Source organism: Diaphorina citri, unplaced genomic scaffold, assembly GCF_000475195.1.
Source record: "Diaphorina citri unplaced genomic scaffold, Diaci psyllid genome assembly version 1.1 scaffold565, whole genome shotgun sequence".
Taxonomy (NCBI): domain Eukaryota; kingdom Metazoa; phylum Arthropoda; class Insecta; order Hemiptera; family Psyllidae; genus Diaphorina; species Diaphorina citri.
This window is the reverse complement of record NW_007377999.1, coordinates 85,935-101,464: the sequence shown is the minus strand read 5'-3', so window position 1 is coordinate 101,464 and position 15,530 is coordinate 85,935. Positions and strand designations below refer to the sequence as shown.

Here is a 15,530-nt window from a genome sequence, read left to right as displayed (position 1 = left end):
TATTTCTAGGTTCGGTTCCACGAACCTAATACTCTTACATGTTGACAATTTACCTGGGGATGGCCATGAACTACTGGTCATCTTATTACACTCTCCACTTTACTATGTATATTTCCCAGACGAAATTTTCAAAAAAGGATGGCCCTTTGAATTGAAAACATCCGTTTGGATTTTACATCAGAACTTGCTGAGAGCCCAATTTCTATTCCATCTCTGCTATCCTAATTATTTTATCATAGGGGTTAACCTGTCTCAACACATTGTTGACGGCCATCGACCATGTATTGTGTGGACACAGCTTTAGGATCAAAACACTTCCTGATTTACATTGAGAGAACTACTCATTGAATTTCTAAAAATCTTACTTATTCCGATATTAGATCTCCTTGTCCGCTTTTCCCGAACAGACTGGTGAGTTTCCTCTGCATTCTTAAGAACTGTTCCGGAGCCCACCGCCACTACAACTTTTCTCTCAAGGAATGTTTTCATTCGGACGTAGCCCCAATATAAAGAAACAACTTGATAATAAGCCAGTTGCTGACCTATCCCTCAGACCTCAGATCAGCTATTGTTAAGCTCGCGGGATATAAATCTCGAGGTTTCCTCATCAAATCAATCTTTTGTTGTCTATGTTCAAAGTTGTCTTCTATCAAGTGAAGTTTGTCTTTCCTAAATCACGAGAAGGGCGGCTTGACAGAAGGTGTGATTGTTTTCGTGGATAACGTAGGTTGTGTTTGAGACTTCTAGAGAGCTTGAAGAGATTGGTATGAGGCTTTGAGCACATTGTTATTGAGTCATTAAATTCTACATAGATAATCCATAGCTTTTCTTAACTATCTACATAACTTGTAGGCCTTTATCAAAATGAAATGATCATGAGATATAGGGATACTCACTTCTTTTTAAATTTTGTGCTTATTTAATACCCCTGTCTGACGTAAGATACGTAAATACTCTGCACCTCGCACTTCTCACGAAGACTTTTCAACGTGCGGAGAAAAAAGCTCCAAACTTTGCACTTCTTTCTTGTTCATGAAATGCCAATCTGCTCACGGTGTTCTTGGTTGGAAGTTGAGGAACAACGAGCGATTCATGGTGCATTCATTCTCACATACACACGTGCCTCCTTCTTAACAAAATATTAATAAATAAATATTTTATATTCTTTTATTAATAAAGTATAGTATGATCTGCTTTTATTCTCGGAAATTATTTTATTTTATTTCAGTTTGATGGTTTTGCCTGGCATTTCAACCATTTTTCTGATTTTCTGTCTTGTCTGTCAATTATTGTCATAATACGCTGCCATTGTTCAAAGTTCAGAGCTAACCTTGTTTTCACTTGAGAATTTTTATTGATTTAACCCTTCCCAAGACTTGGTTTGCTTTGGTAAAGACGTTCACAGCTAATATTACCTTAACAATTTTATTCTGATTTTCCTGGATGTCTCCTCAAAGGATGTTGCATTAGACCTTCCTATGGTTTTGAAGTTTAAAAAATGCCTTAGTCCAAGCTCTTTCTGAATATGGTAAATCACAGCTAATATTACCTTAACAATTTTATTCTGATTTTCCTGGATGTCTCCTCAAAGGATGTTGCATTAGACCTTCCTATGGTTTTGAGTTTAAAAAATGCCTTGGTCCAAGCTCTTTCTGAATATGGTAAACCGGAACTACTGGAGTGTCGACTTTGGTCTTTTTCTTCAATAGAGAAAGTGGGAGAAACTCCGAGAAATACAAAAATCTAAACAATTTTATTCTCACTGAAGGGTCAGTTTGGGTTCCTTTGAAAGGGACAGCATGACACAAAGTAATCTATTGCTCTATGGAAGTAAATCTCAAAGGGTTAACATGCTAACAATAAAACCGAATTGATGATGACAAAAGATTAAAACCATAATAAAATAAAACTCAGTTTTGGCTACTTGTAGTTTCTCGCACTAAATTCAATATCCACTTCATCTCGAGACGGAAGGAATGTGTGAATGAACCATTAGTCTGTAATTTGCTGGCAGTCGTTACCGCGAGGGTAGATGCGTCTAAAGTTGATTCAAAGCATTTCATCGTACACAATGGTGTCTCAGAATAGACAGGTAGAATTATGGTTCGTGTTTGTGTCTCTAAGGGTCAGGTCTTTAGTCTCATTTGATATCTAAGCTGATCCAGTTTTGAACGCTTTCCAGGCATCTGCGCTTGTGCAGTTGTCCAAGGTTCATGTCAACATGAGACTGTGGACCTGGAAGTAGGTACATCATCTAAAATCATTTTGAAGACAATGAAAACTATAGCAAGTGACTTGAAACTAGAATTTCCAAGTGACAAACTCATTACATAGCTGCAATTTCTAGGCTCATTCTTTACATATTTGTTATTTATGAGATTTAATACTGATAACCTACACTCCATGGCAAGATTAATGGCCACAAATCGTTCATCGCCAATAGATGAACCTTTCCAATAAATGTTTTCGCACGGGCCGTTTTGAGCGCTGAGCGCGCAATTCAGTTTGCTTAGTAAGAGGCTAGACATGTTGGCTTTCCGTTCCAAGCGCTCACAAGATGCGGTGCCGTATAGGACTTGTGTTTCTAACACTCATTATTCAGGCGTAAGTAATTTCGTGGCGAATTAAACAAATAAATTAAATTTTATTTCTTTATTTGCAATCGAAGCAACAAAGGCTATGTGTGGAAACAAACAAATAATTAACTAAATTAATCTTTGGAAACGGGAAACCATGTCAAGCACTAATTAAGTAATTAATTAAATGAGAAGAAAATAGCTGAAACATGTTGACTCTTTTCCATCAATAAAGTTGTTTTTTAGTCAGTTGAAGACCTATTTTCTTCTTATTTAATAAATAAATGTTTTCTAATTAAACTCTGTTGTTTGTCTAATCAACGCTGATCGTCCAATAAATGAGCTTTTGTCTAATCAAATTGTCTTATCAATTTATCTAATCAAATCAAAGTTGTTTGTCTAATCAAAACTGATCGTCCAATAAATGAGCTTTTGTCTTATCAAATTGTTTTGTCAAATTGTCTAATCAAATCAAAGTTGTTTGTCTAATCAAAACTGATCGTCCAATAAATGAGCTTTTGTCTTATCAAATTGTTTTGTCAAATTGTCTAATCAAATCAAAGTTGTTTGTCTAATCAAAACTGATCGTCCAATAAATGAGCTTTTGTCTTATCAAATTGTTTTGTCAAATTGTCTAATCAAATCAAAGTTGTTTGTCTAATCAAAACTGATCGTCCAATAAATGAGCTTTTGAATTCAGTGATAATATTTCAAATTAGTTCTCGCACCTTGGATTTGTGATTTCTAAAGGTGTGTCTACCAGTCTACACACAGTCGACGACCCTCGATCGATGTGAATCGACGTCCATCGACGGCCGTCGACTACGTTTGGACACACCTTTAAACTATCAATCTCAAATGACTCAATATTTATTGTAACAGGTTGCTTCTAATGTCTTGTTTCTGTTGGTATTATTTCAATTAATCGTTCACATTTAGGTAATTTTATCAAATAAGTTTGACTGAGTGAATAAGTTGTATTTAAATTGGTGTTCATATTGTGCAACTAGTGTGCCATTACAAGTTGATAAATATAGTCAAAAGTGGGTTCATTTCCTCAACTGGAAGAGGCATCCCATATCTATCTACCAGTTTTCATGACTGTCTTTTCCTCTGACTGCAAACACATAAAATTGAAAATCTCGGGTACGGATCCCCCTCTGATATTCAAAGTTTTAAGCTTATGTGCTGCAGCAGTAAGTTAAGTATAATTTTAATTTTATAGAAACGAGTTTGCTCGCTCGTCAGAACTCGGGATATTATCTATCTATCTGTCACTAGGTAGGTATATCGTATATACAGGAATAATTAGGATTCGAGCATTTCCATGGAGATTGTAGAGAACGTTTATTGTTTACAGAGACTGATGTCTCACAGAAGAATGGCTGAGCTTTCCTGATTGATGGACATTTATTTCAATGTCAAATTGAGACAAAAATAAAATTGTTGTTTCTTTGCACGACTTTGTGTCTTCGAGAAAGTGACATGAGGTTGAGAGCTTGATGGAACTTGGAGAGGATTCTGCCCACGCAAAGATCCAGGAATCACGCTGGTCTAACCAGGAATCGTTGATGTCACTTACAGGAAATAATAAAGGTGAATAATTTCCTCATTTTCCTCTATCAATAGAGTTGAATCAAAATCGAAATATGGCAGAATCTTAGTATGTACTTGACAAAAGCAAAAGACTTTTTATAAGGGGAAAACGGCCTGTACCAAAAACGATGCTTTCAAAAGATCCAAAAGTGACCTAAATTTTTAATCCACCTGCAACTTACGAGGTAGGGAAAACAATGTATATTGATCTTATAGGTTATGTAATTCTCATGTGTATGATTGTTTTGACTGTGATGTTGATGACGTTGAATATTCAATCATGTTCAAAATAGCCAGCAGTCTTCAGTATAAAAAAAACATATAAATGGATGTGTATGATTGTTTTGACTGTGATGTTGATGACGTTGAATATTCAATCATGTTCAAAATAGCCAGCAGTCTTCAGTATAAAAAAAAAACATATACCTAAATGTTTGTTTTGACTGTGATGTTGATGACGTTGAATATTCAATCATGTTCAAAATAGCCAGCAGTCTTCAGTATAAAAAAAACATATAAATGTACATTCTTCAAAATCTACAGATATTACTTAGATTATGCAAAACAACTTGTACAAACACTTCTAAATATTATCCTTATTCGAAGTATGTGGAAAAATTGTCAATTAACTCATACTTACAGATATGTAGTTGACTCGTATATATTTGGAGTGGATAAATATATTTTATTCATGAGTGAACGCTCATACATATTATCGGAACAACGTATCTGAATATAACGTAAGCTTGTGAATATTGTCATATTATCCACATTTAATGGCATAATAATAAGCTGGACAACTTCATGAGCCACATATCAAATAAATTATTCTTGGCAGTGCCTTGTCTAATTTCAACCTCATCGCATATATTTACTGTAATGACATTCCCATCTATACTCGGAACCTGTACGTTATATCTTGTGTTGTATTATCTTCTCATCCCGGATATCGGCGGATCACAATTGTCAACAACTCCACTGATAACGTCAAACATTCCACAGAAACCAAACTAAACCAAGTTACCACATTTGGCTCCTCTAATCTCCAATGTTGTGAACTACCAAATGAAATTAATTACCATGTGAGGATAACTCTGAGAAATTTGTTTCTCATTAATTATTTATTTGAACAATAGACCTGCTTAGTGCTTACGAATATTCGTTTTGTCCAAACATTCCAATCATGTCACCATGCATAGTTCTATGTTCAACATACCTAGCTTACAGCATAGTTTTATCTTGTATCTTGTCTACACTCAGTATCTACGTTATATTTGTAGATAATTTATTACATTTACACACTCCTGTTGATAGCTCTTCCCAAAGTAATTATGGAGGATTGAATCAAAATTCATCGAAAAGCTTACAGCATAGTTTTATCTTGTATCTTGTCTACACTCAGTATCTACGTTATATTTGTAGATAATTTATTACATTTACACACTCCTATTGATAGCTCTTCCCAAAGTAATTATGGAGGATTGAATCAAAATTCATCGAAATAGGTAAGTAGTCCGTGTATATTCCTTTAACTTAGATTGGGCTCATCAATAATTCCTATTATACCTTCTCAGCATCTCAAAGAAGAACAGCCTGCATTAACGAAACCATCAGAAAAAAACTAGATTATATACGAGATCCTCAAAATCATTCGCGGATGATGAAACACTTACTCCAAAAGAAAAACGGGTTGCACTCATCAGAAAACGTATCGAATTGAACATTATGTATCGAATTGAACATTATGAAATGAAAGTACCTTTCAGTATCCATCAATTCTATGAAATCTGATAACGAAGATTGCAAAAAACTAGATTACGAGATCCTCAAAATCATTCGCGGATGATGAAACACTTACTCCAAAAGAAAAACGGGTTGCACTCATCAGAAAACTTAGAAAATGTAAACACAGAAAAAATATCGAATTGAACATTATGAAATGAAAGCACCTTTCAATATCCATCAATTCTATGAAATCTGATAACGAAGATTGTTTTGGATACTCTGAAGGCAGGAGGCACTTCGCCTGCCAAAAGGGACTTACCAACAACTGATATCTTTGCCCATAGAACTATTATTTATAAAAAAAAGTATGTCATGTAAGGGGATCAGTGTATAATGTATATTGTTTCTCTTTTCTAGTGATGTTGGTCAACTCGTTCACTGAATCCTTAGGATTTTTTCCGGCCTTTTCCATCAGTTACATTGAGTTATCGTAGATCTCTTTTGAACTGCTCTTCACACCTCATCTCAGGTAGTAATGTTCGTATACCGACAACCTCTGACTCCCAGAGTGTTCTCAGTAGACTTGTCTATTCATTTCTTAAGATGAGTCTTCTTTTCCATCAGTTACATTGAGTTATCGTAGATCTCTTTTGAACTGCTCTTCACACCTCATCTCAGGTAGTAATGTTCGTATACCGACCACCTCTGACTCCCAGAGTGTTCTCAGTAGACTTGTCTATTTATTTCTCAAGATGAGTCTCCCTCTCTGGAATTCATCCAAGTTTAGAGAAAATTTTCCAGACGGAGATCAACTTTTCAAGCACACGTTTGCGAAAAGTGATGTGTCTAGACTTGGATAACTCTACTTATAGGTACGGATTCAATGGCAATATTTACATCGTCTCTCCCTTCGCTACTCATTGCTCTTGTATTATGTAGCAGCTAAGATGTGAATATTGGGAGACGCTCGCGATTAAAATAGATTCTGTAACAATTCGAAACCTTGCTAAGGTTAGCTTGTAATTGATTTATTAGCTTACTAATTTATTTATTGTACCGCGTGATTTGTGTTTTTGGCAAATAGTTCGGAGTAGACGTTCTCAAAAATTTGGTCCCGCCATATTTTCCGGTATTGTTTGGGTGATTGAAGAGACAGATAATCTAGTAAGTAGAACTGAACGGGACGCCGGGACACCCCCTGAAATTCGGGACTGTCCCGGCCAATTCGGGACGTTTGGCAAGCCTAGGTATCAGTATTGATGATTCTTTCATTGTTCGTAATAATGCATGAGCCCATTATTTCAGAATATTCGGAATGCTCTTTAGGTATAAATGAAACAACTTTGCAGGATTGGGTCTGGTATCAGTATTGATGATTCTTTCATTGTTCGTAATAATGCATGTACCCAACAAAGTCGAGTAAATCTTTGAGGGCGAAATTCTTAGGGAAAGTATTTTGACCTTAGGATACCCCTTCATTGGTACCTACCAATAGTTGAATACGGCATGGAAAATTGGAAACCCAAAACCCTCTATAAATCAGCTAAACAGAGAACAGCTATGTTCATTTTGTGCATAAAGCTCCCTTATCAGATGGTTTGAGATCAATCTTTCACCATTCTGTGATACTACGTTTGATAGATCTTAGGGAAAGTATTTTGACCTTAGGATACCCCTTCAATGGTACCTACCAATAGTTGAATACGGCATGGAAAATTGGAAACCCAAAAACCTCTATTAAATCAGCTAAACAGAGAACAGCTATGTTCATTTTGTCCCCTATCAGATGGTTTGAGATCAATCTTTCACCATTCTGTGGTTCGATAGATACTACTGCAATGTTTTCTGTTGACCCCTATGTTCATTTTGTGCATAAAGCTCCCTTATCAGATGGTTTGAGATCAATCTTTCACCATTCTGTGATACTACGTTTGATAGATACTCGTACTACTGCAATGTTTTATGTTGACCGATACCCATTCATTGATCTTTTGTCGGTCGATGTTAATGAGACTGCTTCTCATGTCTCCTACTCTAATATTCCGAAATGTGAAGACAATAATTCACGGGAGTCCAGAAGATATTGCACTCGGACGTAGATCACCATGCTTCTCTGTCATAAAGATCCATGTCATAAATCCAGGATAATAAATTGAGAGCAAAAAAATCATTGCAATATCTGAGGGGACAATGGCTTGAGAAAAAAATATCGCGGTATGCTGCTCGAATAAATTGAGAGCAAAAAAATCATTGCAATATCTGAGGGGACAATGGCTTGAGAAAAAAATATCGCGGTATGCTGCTCGATTTTTTTTTTCTTCAATTAACTTCTTCAGATGGATTAGATTTTTGCAGTTATTTATAGAAATACAATAGATATTGGACTTTGCAGGCACTGCAGTGGGCATACAATGTCTTAAATATTTGTCCGGAAATATTACTAGATTGCTTCTGTCGCCAATCCAGAAGACTACACACTCAGAAAAGAACTGCCTAAAGAATCTGTCGCTCAATCTAACTTATAGAATTAGGAAACCTTTATAGGAAGCGATTTAATTAGTCTAATATTTAGCTACGACAAACGGACAAAGGTATTCCTAAATCGTAGACCGATTTTTGGTCATATCGGGGTGATCTGGATTTGTGTATCTGCAACTGCATTTATGTATTTCGTGAGTAAACCTCATTCTGTTTTTTTTTTTTTTACTTTTTCAGAATATCAGGCAGTCAGTTCATGATGGATCCCACTGTCGTTTTTTTCTTCAATTAACTTCTTCAGATGGATTAGATTTTTGCAGTTATTTATAGAAATACAATAGATATTGGACTTTGCAGGCACTGTAGTGGGCATACAATGTCTCAAATATTTGCCCGGAAATATTACTAGATTGCTTCTGTCGCCAATCCAGAAGACTACACACTCAGAAAAGAAATGCCTAAAGAATCTGTCGCTCAATCTAACTTATAGAATTAGGAAACCTTAATATTAGGAAGCGATTTAATTAGTCTAATATTTAGCTACGACAAACGGACCTTATTCATAAATCGTAGACCGATTTTTGGTCATATCGGGGTGATCTGGATTTGTGTATTTTGTGAGTACCTGATCCTCATTCTGGTTTTTACTTTTTCAGAATATCAGGCAGTCAGTTCATGATGGATCCCACTGTCATCTGTAAAAAAACTAGACGACTCAAAGCCCGACTTTTGGAAATCTGCAAAAACGAACCGGCAGTCCTGTTTGAAATATCTCGAGGAATCGATATGGGTACCAAAGAGTGTCAATATCAGTTTCGAAATCGCCGCTGGAATTGTACCCTGCTGAAGAAAAGTATGAAGAAGGTCCTGCAAAGAGGTAAGTTGTACAGTGATCTCTATGGTGACATAGGTATATAGTATTGAGGGCAAACTTTGGAAGTATGTACCTATACATAGATGATTGTTTCGGTAATTCATTTCTTTTGTTGTTGACAACATCAACATTTTATTACGGAACAATTGCTGAAGACCTGCTGAAGAAAAGTATGAAGAAGGTCCTGCAAAGAGGTAAGTTGTACAGTGATCTCTATGGTGACATAGGTATGTAGTATTGAGGGAAAACTTTGGAAATATGTAGCTATACATAGATGATTGTTTCGGTACCTAATTCATTTCTTTTGTTGTTGACATCAACATTTTATTACGGAACAATTGCTGGAGCAAGTCCTGAAAGGTGTTGGTTTCTTATAGGATGTAGGTACATTTACTACATTTGTACACATTGTATGTCCAAGTAGCTTGCATCTTATACACACTATTGGCCTGTGAAACCTGTATAGGTGTAACGCAGTTTGCAACAAATCAAATGGGCCTGCTGAAGAAAAGTATGAAGAAGGTCCTGCAAAGAGGTAAGTTGTACAGTGATCTCTATGGTGACATAGGTATGTAGTATTGAGGGCAAACTTTGGAAGTATGTACCTATACATAGATGATTGTTTCGGTAATTCATTTCTTTTGTTGTTAACAACATCAACATTTTATACGGAACAAATGCTGGAGCAAGTCCTGAAAGGTGTTCTTATAGGATGTAGGTACATTTACTACATTTGTACACATTGTATGTCCAAGTAGCTTGCATCTTATACACAGTATTGGCCTGTGAAACCTGTATAGGTGTAACGCAGTTTGCAACAAATCCAAGTCCTGAAAGGTGTTCTTATAGGATGTAGGTACATTTACTACATTTGTACACATTGTATGTCCAAGTAGCTTGCATCTTATACACATCAGTATTGGCCTGTGAAACCTGTATAGGTGTAACGCAGTTTGCAACAAATCAAATGGACTACAAAATGGTCTCAGTAGACAACATCGAAGTTGAATAAAGTAGAATGAAAACCTGCAGACACGGAAACGAAGTTAAGCAAGAAGCAATTAGCCAAAGCATATCAAGATAAAGAACTGATAAAAAGTAATAAACAAATAAGATTGTTCAACCTGGTAGACAAGTAGCCTATTCTTCTGTCAAAAGTTAAACCTTGAGGATAGTTTTATATTACTTGGGTCTCGTGTGGTTCCATGGGCAATGCTGATTCTGAACTTTATTCATATCTTCATTTATGTAAACAGATTGTGAATTAGATGCAAGAAGCAATTAGCCAAAGCATATCAAGATAAAGAACTGATAAAAAGTAATAAACAAATAAGATTGTTCAACCTGGTAGACAAGTATAGCCTATTCTTCTGTCAAAAGTTAAACCTTGAGGATAGTTTTACATTACTTGGGTCTCGTGTGGTTCCATGGGCAATGCTGATTCTGAACTTTATTCATATCTTCAGTTATGTAAACAGATTGTGAATTAGATCCCAGAGCAATGCTGATTCTGAACTTTATTCATATCTTCATTTATGTAAACAGATTGTGAATTAGATCCCAGACTTGTATCAACTTTTGTGTAAGACCTTTGTAAGTCCTCTGTCAAACGGCAATGTGACGAAGAATGAATGAACATATTTATTGTGATTTGCACTTAGGTTATCATGATGGTCATTTATGTTACAGATTCAAAGGAAACTAGTTTTGTGAATGCGGTGATTTCAGCAGGCGTTACATACACTTTGACCAAAGCGTGTACCAAAGGATCTTTATTGAATTGCGAATGTGGGAAAATAAAGAGATCCCAGACCCAGACTTGTATCAACTTTTGTGTAATACCTTTGTAAGTCCTCTGTCAAACGGCGATGTGACGAAGAATGAATGTATTTATTGTGATTTGCACTTAGGTTATCATGATGGTCATTTATGTTACAGATTCAAAGGAAACTAGTTTCGTGAATGCGGTGATTTCAGCAGGCGTTACATACACTTTGACCAAAGCGTGTACCAAAGGATCTTTATTAAACTGCGAATGTGGGAAAATAAAACAAGGTTAGTTAATAAATCAAGGTTGGTCTTCTTTGATCTTGAAATGTATAATCCGCAAATGAAAAACTAGGTACCTCCCTATGCTATTTTCAGTGTTGTTCCAGATGATTTCAGTCAGGTTGAACTTTACATGTTGTAAAATTTATGACATAATGAAACGTGTTCAGGGGGGTGATTACAAGGTACCCCGCTGTTTGATGTGACGAAGAATGAATGTATTTATTGTGATTTGCACTTAGGTTATCATGATGGTCATTTATGTTACAGATTCAAAGGAAACTAGTTTCGTGAATGCGGTGATTTCAGCAGGCGTTACATACACTTTGACCAAAGCGTGTACCAAAGGATCTTTATTAAACTGCGAATGTGGGAAAATAAAACAAGGTTAGTTAATAAATCAAGGTTGGTCTTCTTTGATCTTGAAATGTATAATCCGCAAATGAAAAACTAGGTACCTCCCTATGCTATTTTCAGTGTTGTTCCAGATGATTTCAGTCAGGTTGAACTTTACATGTTGTAAAATTTATGACATGATGAAACGTGTTCAGGGGGGTGATTACAAGGTACCCCGCTGTTTGGATATGGGTTCCATAAGTAGCTAAGACATTTCATTAATATAGCTGTCACAACGACCACCAAAACAGTGGGACATCTGGTTTCTTCTTAAAGTGAATCACTTTTTAGCTAAGACATTTCATTAATATAGCTGTCACAACGACCACCAAAACAGTGGGACATCTGGTTTCTTCTTAAAGTGAATCACTTTTTTTTCTTCTTCTTTTTTTTTACGATATTAAACTTTCATTTTATGTTACGCCATATTTTCAACGAATTATCCTCACATTTATTTGTTTTACAAGTTTTTTCACAACTTTTCTGGGTGTTAACGTAATAATAAGTTGCTTGGCTTTGAGAATTATTTAATAGGCTGATAATAAATTGGTATTAGCTCAAACCAAAGTTGGTCCTACGTATGTTGAACTTCTCAGGCCTACCAGCACACAACTTGCTCGCTGGAAACAAAACAAACATTCTGAAAATTCTACCTTGAGGAAGCAACCTAGCTATTTCAAAATAAGAAATGTAAGCAATAGTAGATGAAGATGCAGTCTGATCTAACTTGTTGGGACGATTCAAGGGAATGTGTGGTATTTGTGCACTTAGCATCTCTAATGATAATCCGAGAGTTACAGAGAGAATTGACGTAGGAGTAGTGATCTAAATAGGTTGTCCTGTCTGTCTGCAAATTGCTCGCTGGAAACAAAACAAACATTCTGAAAATTCTACCTTGAGGAAGCAACCTAGCTATTTCAAAATAAGAAATGTAAGCAATATTTTAGCGATGTGGTTAATGTACTGACCACCTTTTTAGAGCGCAGTAGGGGCAGATATTTTCAAGCTTGTGGAACCTTTCAGAGAGCTCTAGCGAAATTTTGATAAACTACTAGCAAATTTACTGATTATTTCAATTTTACGTAGAGAACAAAACCCCTCTCTAAAACTGGTGGTCAATGAACTAACCACTGCCCATAGAAATAGATAGAGAATTATATTATACACATTTCAAGGGCGGTGGTTAGTAAACTAACCACCGCCCTTGAAATGTGAAAGAAAGTGTGTTTTTTCTGCCCCTCAAAGAGTTAAATTTAATTTTATTTATCACACATTCCTATCTAATTTTTAGTGTCATTCTTTTATAAATATTACGTCTTTGCAGAAAAAAAACTCGAGTTTTATGTAATCAACGTGGTATATTAGGTAGTAAATAATCTTGCAGTTAAAACTGGCTAATGGTATCCCAGGTCTCAGGTGGTGTAGGTACACTATTGAAGTTATCTTTGTGTCTCTCAATATTACCTTCTAGAAACTCAATGACAAACGACATAGTAATATAGTATTCAACATTGGCTTTGCCGAATTAGACAAAGGAATAAGCACCTACATTAATAAATTTTGCATGAGCAAGGGGGTTGCTTACTAACTAAATACACTATTGAAGTTATCTTTGTGTCTCTCAATATTACCTTCTAGAAACTCAATGACAAACGACATAGTAATATAGTATTCAACATTGTCTGGCTAATGGTATCCCAGGTCTCAGGTGGTGTAGGTACACTATTGAAGTTATCTTTGTGTCTCTCAATATTACCTTCTAGAAACTCACTGACAAACGACATAGTAATATAGTATTCAACATTGGCTTTGCTGAATTAGACAAAGGAATAAGCACCTACATTAATAAATTTCGCATGAGCAAGGGGGTTGCTTATACTAACTAACAGACACGAATGGTTATCGACATAAACACCACTACAACTAGGGAATTCATCACACAAAACACAACTCGGGTTAATGTAAAAAGCTTAGATAAAGAAATAAAGCATATTTATACTGCCTCACTAAACTTCATTTATGAATGCCTTTGGGCGAAAAAACTGAATTTAAATTATTATAATACTTTACTAACTAAAAGACACGAATGGTTATCGACATAAACACCACTACAACTAGGGAATTCATCACACAAAACACAACTCGGGTTAATGTAAAAAGCTTAGATAAAGAAATAAAGCATATTTATACTGCCTCACTAAACTTCATTTATGAATGCCTTTGGGCGAAAAAACTGAATTTAAATATTATTATAATACTTTGCTTTAAATGCTACCAGGGTTGGACTAGGTGGCTGTCAGATTAGGTTCATGGTAAGAGGTTGGAACCTTGCAACTTCAAATCTATTAATAAGTCGATACAACATGTTGATAAAGGGTTGGTAGTATCACCAACTTGCCATGATGTATGAGTTTTGTACATACCTATCTCTAATGTTGACTTCTATGAACTCAATGACAGTATGGTACTCAACATTGACTTTGGCAAATCAGACAAATAAGTTAAAAAAATAATATTTGTCACACGACAGCAACTTACTAGTCTTATTAAATTAATGTAAATGATGAATACTCCATGCCTGCATGCCACGAATGCTTGCGTATTGTAATAGACTTGATTAGCTATGCCTAATGGGGTTAGCTTAGTGTTAACTTTTATAAGTTTTTACTGAGAATTATCATATTTTGCCACAATATTCGTAATTGTGTATGGGTCGCCATATTGTTCTTCATAATACATCTACAGATTGCGCTTCTACTCCAAGTGCTGAAAGAAATCATCAAGAACCCAAATCCGCGAACAAAATCGCCAAATCCGCGAACATAATCACGAAATCCGCGAACATAATCGCCAAATCCGCGAACACTGAAAGAAATCATCAAGAACCAACACCTACAAGTAGGGTGCTAAGACTCTCTCACAGCAAAAAGTTTCACTGAGAAATCTTAGATACAACATCAGCGTGCATATGAGCACAGCATATTTAGGTACAAATTAAGCACATAAAAGTAATATTTTTACTTTCTATTACTACAGTATAGCGGAGCTATACTAGTAATGAAAGTATTGCAATCGGTCCAAATTTTCAAAATCGGGAAATGGTTGGAAATATCCGTTTTGGGATCCCCTGATGTCAAAAAAGTGATTTTTAGCCCATGGTCTGTACGTAACGTACGTACGTACGTAACGTACGTACGTACGTAACGTACGTACGTACGTAACGTACGTACGTACGTAACGTACGTACGTACGTAACGTACGTACGTACGTAACGTACGTACGTACGTAACGTACGTACGTACGTAACGTACGTACGTACGTAACGTACGTACGTACGTAACGTACGTACGTACGTAACGTACGTACGTACGTAACGTACGTACGTACGTAACGTACGTACGTACGTAACGTACGTACGTACGTAACGTACGTACGTACGTACGTACGTACGTACGTGCGTACATACATACGTACAGACCATGGGCTAAAAATCACTTTTTTGACATCAGGGGATCCCAAAACGGATATTTCCAACCATTTCCCGATTTTGAAAATTTGGACCGATTGCAATACTTTCATTACTAGTATAGCTCCGCTAAACTGTAGTAATAGAAAGTAAAAAATCTGGTGTGAACATCACACGACTTTCCTTATCCTATTGAATGATGCTTATTTGAGTGTTCTTTTACCCTAACTTTTACAATATCTCTAACCGTTTTGTCGCTATAGCTGAAAACCGCCAAAAAACGGTCGAAATCTGTCAAAAGCGGTCAAAATACCGCCAAGCGCAGCAAACATCTCAACCAAACGTTTTGTGTTGCATCCTTATCACATTT

The 15,530-nt window shown here is 36.0% G+C and overlaps 1 protein-coding gene across 2 annotated transcripts in view; it reads left to right on the top strand.

Annotated features, from left to right (window-relative positions):
- The first annotated feature begins 2,485 nt into the window (after positions 1-2,485).
- Positions 2,486-15,530, top strand: part of LOC103510156 (protein Wnt-6-like) — a 14,856-nt gene continuing 1,811 nt past the window's right edge. Inside the window, exons 1-3 of one of the 2 annotated variants that reach the window (XM_017444469.2) lie at positions 2,486-2,604; positions 9,032-9,252; positions 11,188-11,304. In XM_017444469.2, coding sequence (XP_017299958.1) covers positions 2,558-2,604; positions 9,032-9,252; positions 11,188-11,304 — 385 coding nt within the window. In that variant the 5' untranslated portion in view covers positions 2,486-2,557. Of the gene's footprint in view, positions 2,605-9,031; positions 9,253-10,938; positions 11,054-11,187; positions 11,305-15,530 lie in introns of both variants that reach the window. The other variant, XM_026824280.1, reaches the window with a different exon arrangement.